The sequence below is a fragment of the Mycetomoellerius zeteki genome, unplaced genomic scaffold (assembly GCF_001594055.1).
Source record: "Mycetomoellerius zeteki isolate Tzet28-1 unplaced genomic scaffold, Tzet1.0 scaffold211, whole genome shotgun sequence".
In the NCBI taxonomy this organism is placed as follows: domain Eukaryota; kingdom Metazoa; phylum Arthropoda; class Insecta; order Hymenoptera; family Formicidae; genus Mycetomoellerius; species Mycetomoellerius zeteki.
In genome coordinates, this window is record NW_017257076.1 from 297,480 (window position 1) to 316,312 (window position 18,833).

At 38.2% G+C, this 18,833-nt stretch overlaps 1 protein-coding gene across 1 annotated transcript in view; it reads left to right on the forward strand.

The window, feature by feature from the left end:
* LOC108722574 (tyrosine-protein kinase Drl) overlaps nucleotides 1–18,169 on the forward strand; it is a 37,401-nt gene extending 19,232 nt beyond the window's left edge. Inside the window, exons 2-3 of the mRNA XM_018447752.1 lie at nucleotides 8,296–8,423; nucleotides 18,071–18,169. Of these exons, the coding sequence (XP_018303254.1) occupies nucleotides 8,296–8,423; nucleotides 18,071–18,169 (227 nt within the window). The remainder of the gene's footprint in view (nucleotides 1–8,295; nucleotides 8,424–18,070) is intronic.
* Nucleotides 18,170–18,833: the final 664 nt, after the last annotated feature.

An 18,833-nucleotide genomic window follows, 5' to 3' on the forward strand; every position in this document is an offset into this window, starting at 1 on the left:
CTCATCCGCTTCTTTTTGCTCCATCCTCTTTGTCTTTCTTCCGTTACTCCTTGTTTTTCCCGTCCCATTTTCCTTTCGTTTTTCTCCTTTTTTCCTTTCTGGTCCGTCGTTGATTTTCCACGGCATTCGCCCTCGGCTCTTTTACGCCAACTATCCGACGAAACCTCGGACAAGACGTCGAAAACTAGAAACGAACCGAGCAAAGAGAAAGCCGGCAATAGAATGGGGAAAGGTTTTCCTCGAGATGAGACCAAGAGATGAGACTGCCGTTGAACGAATGTAGATAATTTTCAGAGAAAACTCACGAGCACAGAAGCGAGAGTTGGTTCGGACCTTCGTCGAGATAATTTGCGAAAAGTGACGCCAGCTTGTTCTAACGACCCTTGCTTCTCCTCTTTTACTTAGTTCGAAGTACACAAATAGACACTTAGAAATTGGTCACTTAAACGTTGCTAAAATAAAACAGTGGTAAGTATACGCTTCTTTCGTGCTTGAAATAAAATAAGTTCCGCTGTTACAAGAAAAGGGAGGAAACTATGTGGAAAATTGCGGGAAGCTACATAAATGAAGTTATTAATAAAAATCTGCTGAAATATTATGAATATTTTTGATACGGGAAGGTATAATAAATTTCTGTATCTTTACGGCATAAAAGAGACAAAAGAAGTAAATCCACGTTACTTATGCTTCCAACCTCTCGTACGTCGTCGAGTCTCTCGCAGCGAAATGCAACTCGTACCGTATCGCTTTGCCGGTGAAACAAGGTGGACTCTAATGAATAACGAATGAAGGAGGAAGACCGAACGAAGTGGAAGAGTAAAAGATTAGCTTCTAGCGATATTCCTTCCATCGCATCTATCTTCTTTATTGCAAATTCGACTAGTCGACGTGACGCCGCGCACTCTATGCGCGCGTCCCGGGAACAATAAATGACTCCTACGGAATTCCATCCGGCGCCAACGCATACGCTCGCAAGGCGCGGATCTCGCGATAAATGACTCAGATAAAATGAATCGTGGAAACTGTTCAAGGTCGTGGTACCGCATTGCGCTCGGCTCGATGCACTAGTATCGATTGTTCCTCGCAACTTTTTCAATCATTAGAGTTTCAACATTTGCAACGCAGTAAAACATTTGTGTTGGACGGTCCACTCAAGTCCTTGTTAACATTTTGTGTTGAATTTTTTAACATAATGTTAATTTAATTCAATGTGATTTGCTATTTAAATAGTTTGTGTTAAATTGATATTCAACATTTCTTAGTGTCAAAATAACACGATTTATGAATAAGTAAATAAATAACATAAAAATAATGTATTTCAAAACGTAAATTTTAATATGAATGAATAAAATATATATATATATTATGTATCAATTTAACATATTACAAAATAAATTTTATTAAAAAAAATATGCTTCCACGATTTATTTACAAATTTATTTGTGTCAGTATCACCTTCTTTGTGTCCATTTTCTTAAATGTTACTTGTATTAACTTTTTAACATGTTAAATTAACACATAAATTTGAGTGAACCGTTTGAGACACGTGAAATGTGTTAAATTTAATTCAAATTTTCCAAAGACGAATTTATCATTCATGAAAAATCATACGATAATAAAGTCAATTCTTATACAACAGATATATTTATCAGATAAGAGTACGATAAGGAAAACGCGTAACTTTTTCAATGCATGAATACATATTTTCATAAAATGTATTATAATTGCGTTAATATCATCGTCATGTTATAACAACAAATAGAACAATCAATTTGTTGGCAAAGTGCCACGAAGTAACGTATCCAAAAAACACAAATCCGCGCTAGAACTTCTGGCAAAGTTAAACAAAGGGTGAGTCAAGTATCCAAAACATGAATACGTGGACACGATATCGTTTGGTGGAAAAGAGCGGTACGGCGATTGGGGGAAACAAGATCCGAGCGCAGGAGATTAGTTTCCAGGGGATATACGCGACTTTTTCCATCTCCGGCGATCCGCGAGACGTTCGAATTTCCGTCGTAGTCAGCCATGCGACGCATGCGAAGTTCCCCTATCGACGGAGGATGTGTTTCCTGCAGGATGTTGTATCCTTAATGTGTTTACCTTGGCTCCTGACCCTGATCGAACCCTCGCGTGTCTTCCCTTCTGCACGCTTGGAATATCCACTTGAAGAACATCCATGCTCCTCGTCGCTTAGCTTGGCTGTTAGGTGAATACAAATTGCGCGGTGTGCAATGTTAATGGATTGTCGCGACTTAGAAGTGAACGATCCCGGAAGCATATGCTAGAACATGGAACCATGCTAATAAATTAGACTTGTTAGTTTCACGTAAGGACAAAAGATAACACGAAACAAATTAGTTTGCTTTATTTCTAACATCCAGAGCATGAAAATAAAATTTAGAAGGACTCCCACATATTGAATAGCGTCGAAATTCTAAAGAATATTCAGTATTACAAATATATTTCTTTTCTACTAATTAATGTATCGATCTTATACATTATACATATATTATTGAAGGGATAGAATAATTGAGAAAGAAGCACTTTTCGCGAATTACATTTTAGGAGAATAAATAAGCAATAAAATCATATTCTTTAATTGTAAGTGAACTTTATTTTAATAGACTCTTGATTTAAATCTTAGCTGCAAGTACATGATATTGGAAATTAAAAAATTGCGACAAATAATCTTTCAATATTTTTGCCAGGTAAAATTCGATTTTAAATTCGTTAGAGAACCTATTAAAACTCGCCGAGTTGTAGAATATCCTTTATACATTATTTGAGCGTGATCTCTAAAATTTAAACTTTACAAACCGTTTACGTTATTGACAGAGGATTGTACGAAACGCGGTTACTCGCGCGCGTTCATTTCGAATTCAATTTGGCGTCGCATCAGTCTGCGACACACAACGTCAATCCCTATGCTAATTCAATTTTCCTGGCATGGTATATGCTTCTAGAGTGAGACTTTCTACCTCGAAGTGGCACACATGTGTATTTAACTTAAAACGACATGTCTTTTGGTATATTCCTAATGCATTTAATTAAAGAAAAATTAATAGATTGTCCATTCAATAAATGATTAATTATTTGATAACTAAAATTTTCAACAAGATAGTTGTAATCCTCAGAAATGGTGAATTTCTGTTTAGAGGCAATCGAGAGTAACACAGTAAGTGAAATCGCACTCTACTTTAATGACCCAAGGTAGTCGTTGATATGCCAAACACGATATTCTACTTAGTACCATCAAAGCAGGAAACCCTATCCGCAGATGAAGCTTCACTTCTGAAGAAGCATCCATAAACTATCTTCCATGTTCCCGTGCTCTCATCCAACGGAGAGCCATCTCCCACGGGATAAGACAGGAGAACCAGCCACCCTTCTTCCTAAATTCTTCCTTCCGTGATCTCGACGGCAAATTGATAGATCGCCCTATGACCCGCGGTGATCTCGCACGGTTGCATGTGGGAGATACGTCACGTGATTTGATGGATTCGACCGCGATTTTATCATATGAAAGGACAAACTATGTAATAAAAGATAAAATAAATGATATTTGCACGCGCGCTCGCATGTCTGCACGCTACATCGTTCAAGTCTGCCTCACGGAATTTCCATGCCTTGAAAGATAGGAAATTTTTATACGCAGGTACTTCTCGAAGTTACGTAAAAGACTGAAGAAAGATTACCGTGCAGGAAATGCGACACGTGACAGCTCTATGAATATATCTCCGATGGAATTAAGTGTGTGAAAGCAATAAGTAACATCTTACTTTTCAAGCAATTTTAAATGAAAGGAATTCTTTCTGCGAAGAGTACTAGCGATAGATCCTTAATATGAGGAATTCGAAAAACATTGCGTTGCGGAGAATGTTACGCTCTCCACTTTTCCACGTTTAAAATCAAAATAAGACCGTACATAAATATTTTAAATAACCAACTGCTCCATTTCTCAGGAGAGAGAAAATACACACTTAACATACTATTAGTTCTCATCCTTTCGCGCGCGTATAGTAGAGTTTGCCCCATAGGTGCAGCGGCAATTTAAGCTGCAGACCCTACAGACGTATACGATGCTGCGAAACCATGTGCAGAGAGCGCGGCGCAATTACACGTTTGCTCGCGCCGCTAACTTTTCACCGCCCCAAACTTTAATGTACCTACGTCGAAACGAAGATGCGGGATGCCGTGAAATGAAATCTACGACGGCGGTATATACGCGAGTCGCCTACGCAGTCCCCACGTAATCCCAGCAACGTAATGCAACGGCTGTGCCACAGCGAGCGGCGCACAACCTGATTATGTCCATTTGTTGCCCACTCAAAACCCCCAGACGATATCGCGGAACTTAATCCACCTGAGTTAGTTGCGCGTGCTCGTACCTCGTGGGATCGTCTAAGATTTATCTTCTTGTGAAATATTTTCTCCCGGCTTTCCAACACACCGACTGAATCTCTCAGGCTCCTCCACGGCGTGTGTGAGACAGAGAGACTGTACGCTCGCACTTTTCTCGGCACGATCGTGCTTCGCTCGCTCTTGCTGCTTCGGCTATATCTCGAAGCTGGTTCCGTTTTACGTGTGCGGCATTCCCGCGGGTACGGCTTCGAATAGCTGCGACTGATAAACCGACGTATAAATATCCCCAACAACTTTGCATCCCGGCTATTTCGCGACGCGTTAAACAGAAAAAGGGGAAAAGCTGGATAATAAAGCTTCGTGTCCATCGGAAGTTCGCGATTTTCCGGCTGGCCGCACGTGTCCATTTCGCGAGCGAGCGATTTAATTGGCTGGAACTGAAAGCTAATCGTTCACTGGCGTTCGTAATGAAAAGGTCCCCATTAGTGAAGTCGTTCGCATCACTTTTACGATGAATCAAAGAGAGAATTTCGATGTCGGTGAGAGATCAAGGCGCGTCTGTGTCCTGAAGTGTCGCATTTATATGATAGAGCACATCTTCGTCCACAAAATCTCTCTTAATTTACGCTGCTCTTAGTTTGAAACAAAAATTCAATATAAATCGCTAGCCACTTTTTTATCTTCAGCTTTAGGAGATTATGTTTTAGGTATTCTCTAAATTCTGCGGATTTCACTCTAAAGAGTGAGATTTTACTCTTCAAAGTGAGATTCACTCTAAAAGTTTTAGAGAGTGACTACGCGAGTAAAAGATAGTTTCATTCAGGTAAACGTCTCAATGTATCTATGTCAGTATACTTACACAAAATTTATTATTATTAATCTCTCAAATGTGTTTTTTTATTATGTTATACTGAAAAAAAAAGATTGGTTGCTGCAGAAAATTAGATAAGTAAAATATGACATAGCATTTTTAATTGGCTGCAACAGTCAATTTTTGATTGTTGCAGCCAATTGAAAATGCTATGCCATATTTTACCATCTAATTTGCTGCAGCAGCCAATTTTTTCTTTCAGTGTATAATTTAATTGGATTTAAAAATTACAATTAAATTATAATATTATATTTAAAAAAGCATTTGAGAGATTAATAATAATATAAACACACAGAAAAAATTTTACGGTTGTCAGAACCGGAAATAATGATACTTTTCGCCCATCAATACATTTGGTTGTGATAACCGTAAGATGAACAGATCTTAACAGCTGTAACTGTTAAAATATGTCGATCTTACGGTTATCACAATCGTACTATAGTTCTTATAACCAAAATATGTATTGATAGCGACTTTTGGTCGTGGCAACTGTAGTCGTTTTTTCCGTGAAATATAAAGTTTTGTGTAAATGTCCGGACGTAGCGTACATGTCTAGTCACTGGAACTCACTTTATCTCATACAACTTACAGAATTTTAAATATGATAAATACTATTAAACACATTATACTTTCAAAACAGAAAATATATAAATGCAGGATACGCGTAACACGGTACTATTAAGAAGAGACATTTTCGGGGACGAGTTTCAGGGCATCTTGAAGTGCAAGTGGTAACGCGTTTACTTAGTCAGACACGATTCTCCACTTTAGCCGGGATTAACGTCTGATAATAAAATGAAGTACAGAGGGATTAATTCGATTTTGCGGATGTTTCGCTTAATACACAGCCGACTGTCATTATCAGTTTCTCTGCCGGGTGTTAGTCTTTCCTCCGTAAGACCCGGGGCACGAAGTAGAAAGTTACTTAATCTTCTTACTACGCTTACCCTCGAGTCCGCTCGACGCCCGCCGCCTTAAACTTCGACTACCAGCATTTCAATGTATACGTATATTCACGAAACGTTAAGCTGTCGCTAAACCGTATCACAGGCGTTCGCGTCTTGCTCAACACTTTGCGAAGAATATAGATTGTACAGTCCATTAAGATTTTTCAGATTCCAATTTCATTAAGATTTTATTTTGCAGGAAACTTATCATGTGATTTTGTTTATTAAATTTTTTCATTACATTAAATTTGCTTTATTGATATATGTTTTAATTTTGTGCATCCTTTTTCTATCTTTGCTTTAGTTATGATTATCTTATTATTTCTATTTTTATATTAATTTGTACGCGAATAAATAATAAAGGACTATATTATAAATTATTATAAATGTCTAACGATTGAGGACAAATAGTTTTACCTTTAATAAGTTTCGAAACATTATTAAAATAATAGATATTTATATTGCGATTTCATATTCTATGATATTTAATACGTTTTTCAAAAGTGAATAAAAATTATGCATCTCTCTCTCTCTCTCTCTCTCTCTCAAGAAACTAAACGTTATAAACTCTTTCAACTGTCAAAGAACTGAAAGCACAAAAGTAGTAGAACTCTTTGCAGAGTCAGACCATTTAGAGTTAGAATAGTCTGTTATTACAGTTAAAACTTTTCTAGCTCTGGTACAATGTATTATGTGTTACGTAAGGATGTCTGAAAACAGTTCTGTTTAGAAATAACAATAAAAATATTTTTCAACAAAGGTTACTGTGTAACAATTTAAATTTAAATAGAGATAGTTACAGAGTTTATATAATTTAATTAAAAACTAAATTGTGTTTAATCAAAGACGTGTTAATAACGAATTACAGTTCACGAGGAGGTGAAGCTTTTTAATTTTTAACAGTGTTAACTTTCGTCAAACCGCGACAAGTATTCTCGCTCACAGCGAAAACGGATATCGTACGGATTTGTAAAACATTCGATCCTCTCCACATTTTCTCTTCGCCTCTGTTCTTTCCATTTACCTCTCTTTTACTGCATTTTATGTGCTTCTCTTTCATCGAGTGTACAGCACTCCGAATCTGAATATCTCGCTTTTTTAAAGGATCTTATCGCGGTGCAAACACGACCACGTTGCGCCATAGTATGACGTCGAATACGACGGTAGGTACCTATGTACGTACGATATATCTGACAGAGCTTGTTCACGAGCGTGATATCGAATTGCGTAGTCATACGTGAAGGCAGACGGATGACGCATCCGATCGCCTGAGGAAATTCAGATCCTTATGTATCTACACGAGATTTTGCGGACTGGCGACGTCGGAGAGGTGCCGGGGGGGAAGGAGGGGGAGGCGGGGGCGGAGGCGTAACTATACGTGTGAGTGCCCAAGAGGAATTTTCAGATCATGATCCACTGAGAAAGGAGGATCTGCACCGAGGAGCAGGGTAGGATGGAGTACCTGGCATCGACGGATTCGTATTATAAATCCGTTCGCGGAATCTCCGTGGTTATTTCGCGGTAGATATTCTCCGAGATACGATTTCATCGTATGCGAAATATGCCGATAATAATCGTCGTATTAGATCTCTTGTCACGCCGATATCATACGTCGACAAGTCGACATGTGCACTCCGTGATAGACATTTCGCTTTTCGTTCTCCCCGTTTTTAATCTTTATCGCTACGTTATATATAAATGTACAGCATACTATGACGATAAGCTCGAGAGAAAGATCAGTACACTAGTGTAAATATTGTAAAGATATATTCAGAGGAAAGCTCATGTAACACTCTATCAAAGCTCTGACAATAATTCTGTACTGCGCAATTCGCGTGCCGTTGAAACGCGAAGTTCTCCTCTCTACGGCGAAATTATTCTGTCTCCTGAAGTTTCCATGGAAATGAATACCGTGCAACTGCGATACTTTGTGTAAAGAAGACGCGACCGTGGTCAATGTCCCCAACTTATAACGAAGGGCTGCACGTGCCGTAGTTCGCGATCGGTCGATTCATTGGGGCAGGAAAGGTGGAGGGAAACTTTGCCGGCGGCATCGTACAGCTTTTTCATAATTGATCGTCCAATCGATACACTCTGCTATTCTGCTTTCAGGACTCGAGGCCGAGTTGTACTACGTGCGGGAGGGGGTGGTCAATACGTACGCGATGAATTTCGTCGTACCTGTGCCAGCGAACATAGCGGACCTAGAATTTTCATGGCAGAGTCTGGTAGGACATCCGGTATGTATATAAGTATATGTATGTACCTAATTGTCAGACACTTCTAGCGCAATCAAGTATCTAGTCCTACACAAAAAGAATGATTTTTTTGAAAGATCTAAAATTTTACTGGATACAGATCTGAAAATAATTTTAATTGTTGGACTATCAAAATAATTATTTATATTTATTTATTTTTCGCAATAAATTATGTACAGTGTTTTAGAAATTAATAGTATTATAATAGTGCGCAATTTGCTTGAATCGGAAATTGTAAAAATTCATATACAAAAATATTATTAAACTCTAAAACCCACTTTGATCAAATATGGCCTTCTTTTCATTCATTTGTATTGAACATTTTTTCCTCCATTTTCACTTAACAAAATAATTATATGAGAAATTAAAAAATGATAAGCAATGCTGCAAGAAATTTTGATATTCTAGTTATCAATTTGGGTCCCAACAAAATTATTTTTAGATCTGTATCAATAAAATTTTAGACCTTTCAGCAAAATCGATCTCTCCACGCACGAGTTATAATACCGTTTCGACGTTAGTCTCGATTCACAATCTTGCTTTAAGGGGCCTTAAGCTGTAAGCCGACAGAGGTTAAGTGACATTAATTTCTGCCTTTAAATTATTTTTGCGCAGTTAGGCTTTAACCGTTAAACTTAAGTGAATTGAGCAAAACCCAATTCTTATGGCCTAAAAGCATAAGTTCTCTGGCCGACATATCGTCACTTACAATTTACGGTTTACGGCTTACGGTCTCTTAAAGGAAGTTTGCGAACTTAGACTTCTTGCTTCCATTCGAAATCTACTTGAAGCAAAAGGCTTTAGCTCTTTTAATGTACAACGTATACGTCGTATGAGATTGTTACAAACGCGTATAAGGAGAACTACTTTCTTTGATTACGAAAGGAATCACGATTCGTATATCCGCGACTGTCGCTAAGGGATGTTAAAATGGATCTGCCGTGTATTCGAGTAAAACGTTTCCGCCGGCCATTAACGAGACGCAACAATGCGGAACAAAGTAAACACGTGACTCGGCTGGAATGGTAACACACGGTATCCTCGGTTTACGTTCCGCTGCGGGATGGTGGCCCGTCACGGTGGTTTACTGGGGGTGTTCGCCGAGGGTTAAGAGGGGTTTGGCATAGCTCGTGAGGGGTGAGGCACGACAGTGCAGGGCTGTATCAATACTCTATCAATATGAAATACAAACAGATGGCCTGGGCGTGAAAGGGACGGAGCGAGCCGGTGTACACCGTGCAGTTCAGTTTTGCGCTCCCTTCGGTCACCAAGGAAACCAAACGCGCCCTCGAAACCCCTCACGATGTGGTAGAGAACGCGGGAAAAACGTGAAAAGTCGCGGTTCTCCCTCGATGGGATGTTAAACGACAAAGAAATCACCATTCTAACTGCTGCGGCATCTGATTGATCGTGATTGCTGTACCGAATTCTGCTAGTTATTATTCTACTGATTAGCTTCAATCTGTACATTATCATATTATCTCTTTTTCGGCTTTTTCTATCATATTCTTTGGATAGTTATCCAATCATTACAAATGATATTACTCCTCTATATTCGATATTTGTAGTGATTTTGTATAGAAATATTTAAAATACAAATAATTACTTTAAAAATACAGATAATTAAACATTTTTTATTAATATTACAAACATTTATTAGTAGTACAAATAATAGGTTCTCTAAATATATAATATATTATATATATCAGCATTAGTGAATTAATAGAATCTTTATATAAGATAAACATACGAAAATCGAAGTTAAACAATTTATAAGTAGCGATTAAAAGGATGTTTCATACCGATTACGGCTCGTATTCGCTCGCGTTTATTTAGTCACAAAGTTAAATGACATCGACGAATTCTTTACTTGTCGCCATCCATATGTTGATGAAACCCGTATCGTAAATTCATTGAATCCAGGAATTTTCAGAACGAGCGTCCGTAAAAGGCCGATATGTTCACGCTACGAATCCCAGTCCGTTGTTAGAGGCGTCGCTATCGTTGGAAAGGCGTCCATTCACTCGCTCGTAGATGTATAACATACGTCTAGTACCATTACGGTGGACGCTTTATTGCGAGAATACCACGGCGACTCATCTTATCTCGCAAGGGAGTGTTTTCTAGTCCTCCACTTCTACCCGCTATCTCGTGGACCTATTCGTAGGTTCGTTAACTGCGAAATCGCACCATTTCCGTGATCACGGAGTTGTCGTTTCGCCTTATCTCTTGTTCACTTTTGACACAACGGAAGAGTGTGCTGCTGAAAATGGTTGGAGACGACGAAAGAATAGAAGGTGTGCATAATGGGACGAGAACCAGCACGAAATTGGTCACTTAATTTTGTGCAGATAGTTCTATGATAGCTACCCATTAAAGGGTTTGTGCGGACGCTTTATTGATTTTTAATTGTTTGAACGGTATATAAATGTTAAATTATTAATTGAATTGAAATAAGTAAAAATGAAAATAAAATTGAAATGTGAAATTATTAATTGGAAGTATCAAAGTATTCTAAACTATCTTTAAAATCTAGAGAAAAATAGAACTTCTTAACTGCAGTCATATTCTTTTTAATATTCTTTTCTATTATTAAAATAATTTTTTAAATATTCAATATTAACTGAAAATGGGCCGAGAAAAGTTTCTTTTCTTCTCTGTCGTTTAAATACTCTTTTTCTGTTTCTTCTTGGAACTTTTATAACTTTTTAGAACTAAATTTTTCTCGTTTACATCATACGTTGCGTTAGGAATTCAGAATGCTAATATCTCAAGTTAAACATTCTCTGAGAAGAAAGTCTATAAAGAGATTTATCAATAAACTCATAAATGGGAGACATGGGTGATGCATGTGCAAAACGTTGAAATGCATTCACGAGGCTCTGATATATGTTAAAAATTTCTTGTTGCTTGCTAAAAGCGTAGCAAATTCCGTCCAAACACATTTATGCACGTTGAGATATGATGCCTCATGGCGCATTCAGTAGAGACTCGATTAAACGTAGTGTTATCCAGTTTTATCAGTCCATCCTCGGAACAAAAACTTCTTTCCTCTATCAGGGGAACACTACATATCCGTCGTGATTCTGACTCACAGAATACCACTCGATTTTCGCGTATCTGCATCCTGTGATCGGATGAGAAGATCTTTCGTAGGATATCGCGATGTACGTTCCAACTAATCCGGTCATCTGGACCGTCGAGTTCGATCGATGAGTCACGACACTTTGTTACTCGCTTTATCCGACGGTTTCATCTATCGAGTAGTAGTTCCCTACGAACGAATCGATCGCATATCGCGATGGCACTCTCCGCTCGTGCATAATTCCACTGGTATTCCGGTCGCGAAATGTTGGAATCGCGTCGACGGGCTCGTTGTTGACGGCACGAACAGGAAGGAAACGCTATTTTTCACTTTTAACATGTTTCATCGGTAAGATTGCCCTCGGAAAACGTCACCGCGGCAGTGAAAAATGGAACGAAGTGAGGACCTGGGGAAAAGCAAAAAGAGATCGCAAAGTAACACGGAGGCGGAAGCAACTTCGAGCGATAGCACCCTCGATTAGGTTCTCGATTCGTACGATGAATCGGAGTATTATGCATTTATTTCTTTCCCGTCGTCCTTCCATCTTTTCTTCTGTTCTTGACTCGTCGCCTGCAGCGAAACGGGAGTTATTGGTTGTTCTGCGCAAGGATATAGACTGAAATGAAATTTCTCATCGGCGAGGGATGCCGAATCGGGGAGATGATTTGTGAATCATCCACTTGTTAGGCGAAAGTTTCGCGCTACTTTTTTATCCCTCGAGTTGGGATCGGGGTATGACGATAGGGTCGTGGAAAACGTGGAAGGGTGTCGCAGTCTGGCGGTACACGATACCGTTCTTTTCTGCTCTCGATTTTTTCTTTTCTTTCTCTTCCCTTTCTTCTTCACGAAGCTAATTTTTTTTCCATATATCTTATGTTACTTTCTTTTACGCATTCCTATTTCGCTCATATTTTCCTTCTCCTGTTTCTGTTTTCCTAAGTATTATATTTTTCCTTCCTCTTGTTTCTTCATTCATTTTTCTTTCACCTTGCTTCCTTCCTCCCGCATCCTTGTCCCATCTCCGAGATCGGGTTGGGAACTGGGGTGGATATAGGGTCGTCTGCGATCTCCCCAGGGCGACAATTACTTGTAATACCGTTGGTCTCTCGGGGTCGATGGGAACTCGATGGGGCGTACTCTCCGTAAGAAAAAAAGGATATTACTGTGCAACCCACATTGAGTCCGGCGCTGCTCCCTTACGCACGAAGGGCACGATCTATCGCCCTTGTTTTATCACAGTTGACGTGTCTGATGATCTGTCAGGGACCTCTCTTCAATTAGATGTGCACATGTCCTGTCTATCTCATGCGAATGGCACTTTTATATAATTGAAATGCAGTATTTATCATAGATATAGTTTTGCATTTGTCAAAAAAATTATTGCAAAAGTTATATCTTCATAAATGAATTACTATTATGATTTGTTTTATATAATATTCTAAAATCTTCAACGCAATATTTAATTTAATAAACATTTAAATAAAATCTTAAAAAGCAGGTATCTAAATGGCTACTAAATGAAAATTCACACGAATTTTATTGAAAAATGTGGTTTAATGGAAAATTGTGTCCCCGGATATTAATGTTATGACTCTGATCCGGATATTAATGTTATGACATCAAAACTAAATATCGTTAACGCATTAAGCTTCTGTTCAAATTCTCGTGAGAATCAGATCAATCCAATATTCGTCTAGGAACATATCCCATAACTACTAAATACCAATTTGCGATGTACTCGGCGGACGTTCGCTTTGTCGAATGACGCGTCCACGTACCATCGAATTCCGGCCACTTCCGTTAATTAATGAAATCCGAGCTGCGGCTCATTCATCACAGGCGATCGTACGCGTCCGCATCGGAACGGGCCGTATCTCGTCGCGAGCGTTCCGATATGTATGCATGGTGTAAACGACGCGCGTCCGTACGCCTTTATGGTGCGATGATGACGGCAATTTCGAATTAATTGCAAATTCACTGAGATCACGCTGGTTGGCTGACGCGGGGGTGATTAATGTCTCTGTGCTAATCCGGAGACCGGCTTAAAAAAAAAGGTCCATCCGCTGGTCGCCCTCCGTCTCGTTCTTCCGGCCATCACAGCGCTTACGTATGGTAAGTACTGTGGGATAACAATCTCGTGTTTCGGATAACAGGGAATATCACCCACGGGGACACCCGACACCCGTCTCTGCCGTCGTCGCGGTAGCCGTGACAAACGCACTCACCGCGGATTATACGACATAATCGCTGGAAACCCGAGCCCCCGACGAACGTGCGGTAATTTTCCTGAAATATTCACGGAAGATTTCGGTGTCGAAGAACGCCCGCGTTTGCGGCCGTGTAACGGGAGACAATGACAGAGGGACGGTTGTGTTGGATTTAACGATGGTAGATTACACCGTGACATTCTACCGTGCGGTGATTTCGGTAGACATTCAGATGAACTTTATAAACGAAATTGAATGGGACATCGCTTTTCCATTTTCCGTCAATATCTTGACAAGTTGAAACCAACTCGTTAAACAGTTAAAATTGTCCAATATTATTGAAGGATAATACAAGAAGTGTTGTGTTATGTCACAAAAATTAGATTTTCTAGATACAATTATTTGTTTGTTTAATTATAAATTTTTATTACCTTTTCTATTTTCTGAAATTCATTTCTAATATATTTATGAACAATAATATTAAAAATACGAAAGGCTCTTGCATGAATTAATCGATTAAATACGTTGATGTAAAAGGAATTGCCAAATGTGAGCCGACATCAGTTGTTCGTGTGTAGTCCAATGTGTATATTGAAAAAAATGTGATACAAACGTTTCAACCCTGGTATTGGGTCCTCTTTAGTGTAGAATATGTATTTAAAATAATTTCATGAAGTCAAATTAGATCAATATACTTATTAATATCTATATTATATATTTGTAATATATACACGCAGAAAAATATCATTTTGTTGCTAAGAAAAGTGATTATTCAATTTATATTCTTCCTTTTAAGTAACGATTATCTTTAACAAAGAATATCTTCTTGATAATACTCTTAAAATATACTTATTATGAAATTTTAGAAAAACTCATTATTATTATATATATTGTACTATCTATTTCTAACATAATATACACAAAATGTATTGCAAAACGACAAATATCTCATTTATATAAAAATCGCAACGTGTCTTTAGATCTGCCGCATGAGGCGTTCGGTGTTTCTGTGAAAAATATGTTCGATGGCGAAATATCTTTTTTATCGAATGCAGAAACCTTGTCAGGGAATATCCGTGCATATCTATGATATAAAATATTCAAAAAGGAATCCCATATGGAGTCATCGTATACTATAACGCTTTGCATTGTTGAAGCGAGAAAACGATGTAGACCGTTTATTGCCCCATAGGATTACTCAAGAGCCGATAAAAAATTTACTGGCATCCACACCGGATCTTCGCTAAAACACATAAACGTGTCTAGCAAAGTTTGTCATGTTAATCCTTACAGAATCCAGTATTAAATCAAACATATTCATTTGCAAGAAGTTATTCTCACGCATGTATATTGTTATTTGTTTAAATAGTATACAACAAATTTTTAATATTTAATATTTATACTTTAGCAATTACATTGCACAATTCTAAATTTTTTTACTGTGATAATTTATTTCGATGAAAACATATTGTTGCATAGTTATACAATATTACATAAATTATTTAAATTATATTTAAATTAGACAAGTTGAGTTTTCTTTTTCCTAACATTTATGTTATATCTATTGTTCGCTCGCTTGACGTTTCGAGAAAAAAGAGAGGAAACCACTTTTTTCTCGTAACTTTTTGTAATATAGAACAGCTTGATCGATAGAAAGTTAACTGATTTACGTTCGCGAATGAATAATAGCACGTTATAGAGTTAGGTAATATTCCATGGCATATCCTGTGAAGTGCATATTGTCGATTTAGTAAATCGTCTCGGAGCTCAACTTAACTTTTGCGAATGGAACGTGGAGTTTCGGAACTCTCGAATGTCCGCGAACAAGACGTTAAGGCCCGAAACGTGGGTCGCGTTTAAACTGGAAATTTTGTATATACTGCATAATACGACCTTATTATGTTAAGGTATACGGTAGACTGCGACGCTCGCGTGGGCTCCGCAGAGGGGTGAATGCATAATACAGTGCAACCCGGAATACTTGTTTGATAGTGTAGGTGGGGAGATTTGAGTTCGTATCCGATGGAAGAAGGAAGCAAAGTAAAGGAGTAGAGTTGTTGCTTGGTCGATTTAGTCCTGGAGCCCGGTACGGTATCGATATTCACGATTCGACAACGATCATATTTTTTCTTGACTGCGGTATTATTGTTGCAACAGGAAATAATAAAAATGCCTCTGGAAATGTCGTTTTCATTTGTATGAGCTTATGTATAGATCGGAACAATTGATATGCAATTATTTAATATTTTTCTAGTTTTATTTTGTTTTTATGCATAATTGCATACACATGAACAGTTATAAATATGAAATATATTTCGGAAAAAAATTTCATATTTATTATCAGTAGTACAGAAACTAAAAAACTATTAATAAATCGCGAAAGACCGTAATAATTGTGACAAGTAAGAATTACGTCTGATAATGTATTGCTTATTTTAAAGCTATATATTATCCGACAAATGTTAAATGTTGTACGCGATTAATAAAATTTCAAGAAAAAGAACAATTTCGTAAATGAAAAATAGCGTACGATATTTAAGAATTTTTTAATTATATTTAAAATATGTTGTTTTAACCCTCCGCCGGTAACTGAGGTCTTAAAAGTTTAAAGGTATCATCGACATTTTGATTGTGAATTTTTATAAATTTAAATTCTCAAAAAATAAATAAAATACAATCCGATTTCTATGATGATAAAAAGTCGTTATTCGAGCTTTGACAAATATATCAGAATTTATTCAGATTTTTATATAATCTAGAATAATATAAAAAAATTTGTTCTATTTCTCGACCATTATTGCTGATGAGAAAGAGTTAAAATTTATGTTGCCAGCGGAAGGTTAATGACACTGAAGAGTTTTTTAATGAATGCGAGACGTTCTGAACGTAGGAAACAGCTTATGCTCTCTTTTCAACGTTATATTATATAAATGGCATATTCGAATGCGCCGTATTCACAGCCGAATTTGTGAGAAAGAACTTTAGCAACGGGTTACTAGTGCAAGTAAGAAGGTAAGCCAAATGACGCGTATGTATTAATTTTCTCCCTCGCGCTTGGCGACGTTGGTAACGGCTTTCATCGTCAGATATACATGGCGTTGACGTTTTAATAATTTCATTCGCTGCGTCAAGAGCCCCATTTCCCCGGCGCCATCGCGAGGCATTTTCCGCGAGAGGATCGAATCTGCTCCCTTTCTCTTCGGGGTAGATTCAATTCTAACTTGCAGAATTGCATGTACCCGCCGGCGTCGACGACGACGACGACGGCGGCGATGGTGTTGCGGACCCGGCGTGACGCGAGGCAACGTAATTCCGTGCGATTCTTCGAGAAACTCGTTAATTCCTGCGAGAATAAGACTTTTCAATGGTGGTGGAGCGCGCGGAACGCGATGTCGTACGGAAAGTTCGTAATGGGGATGCACGTCGCGGAGGTGGGTAGATAAATAAGGTGAACCGATCAAGAGAGGGAGAGAAAATCACGCGTCGTCGAAGAGCTTCGAAATACCGCCTCTCAGGAGCGATGAGCTTGGCCAATGAAGCAACTCTGAGTTCCGAAACATTGAAGTTCTATTAGATTCATTAATCTTTAAGTAGGTAAGTGAAGTGCTCAGACAAACCTCAAAAATTTTATAGTTATATTTTTTAATATTATATACAGAGTTGAATTTACATTACTTGTAGCCTTACGAGATAGAGGAATATAAAAATAATGAACTTTAAGATTTCTGGGCAATACTTTTTATTTTTCTTTTTCAGAAGATTTTTAAGAGTGTGTAGGGATAGGTGGCCACCTATCTACTTAAAGGTTAAATTTATTAGATGAGATAAAATCAATATGATCGAATGATATCATTCACATAAGACTTTCTTCAACACGACATTTTTTTATTGAAGCATCATATTTACTTTTATTTAACCATGATTCGTTTTAAATTTAATTGTCAAGTAACTATAAGAATGCAATTCTTAATCTTCTTATTTTTTAGTTAAATATCCCTCATATTTTGTCGGAGCATGAAATGTACCGCTAAAAGAATTTAGCGCATAAATCATCGTTATCACTTCAACGATGCCTCGTTTATCGACAAAAGATTCGCTACGTCATTCGCCACACGTGAAGCACGCCGCCAATTTAAGCGCGAGAGCTCCGTCGAACGAAAACACGATAACGGCCCGATGTCCATCCCCGCGTCGAACGCCGCCGAAACCCATTGTCGCCGTTTTCCTCGCGCCTCATCTCACCCTCGTGAATTTGTTCTATCCAACGGCCCTGAGGATCCGACGGTAAAAGTTGCCTATAGAAAACTCTTGGATTTCGTCATTAATTTTCCCAGTAGATGCAGGAGGAAGGAGGCGGACGGGCTATAGTGAAGATAGTAGCGTCGGTGCTGCTGGCATTGAGCGATCATCTCATCTACTCGGAGAAAGTTAGATGAGGAAATTTGTCCTTGCGATAGGTTCACTCATAGTTCACAAACTTCGGTAGAAGGCCACGCTAGCTACATCGTATCCGGTATACGTGTGGACGTGCGTACGTGTGCGCGGGCACACCCATGTCCACACTCGCGTCAGTCATGTACGTGAGGCGCTTCCGTCACTGTGGCGACACCCGCTAGATCGAATCATCCCCCTGTCGTGGACCACCCAGCCATGGAGATTCCAGAGAGCGACTACCCGAGAAAAGGAATTGACTAAACCCCTTGAGAATTAATATCTCAGTGGGGAGCAAACGATCTAAGTGCTTCAATAACCGTCAGAACGGTTAAGGGTAGAAGATAAAATCATTCCCGTTCATGGTGGTGGCGTACAATCATTCGTAATAGTAACTAGTCGTTATATTTTTATTACATTATCCCTACAGTAAAAATACATCTCTATATATATTATATTATCAATTCTTGTTATTCGGATAAATACAAATTTAGTCATAGTTATTAATTTAAAAACTACGGTGAGACTCTATTAATACGATATTATTACCAGAATATAAAAAAAGTTTATACCGGTCATTTCACGTATCAATTTACGATATTATTGAAGTATTTATAATCCGTCTTTTTATTTTAAAATAGTCTTAAATAATGTCTCAAGATGCTAATA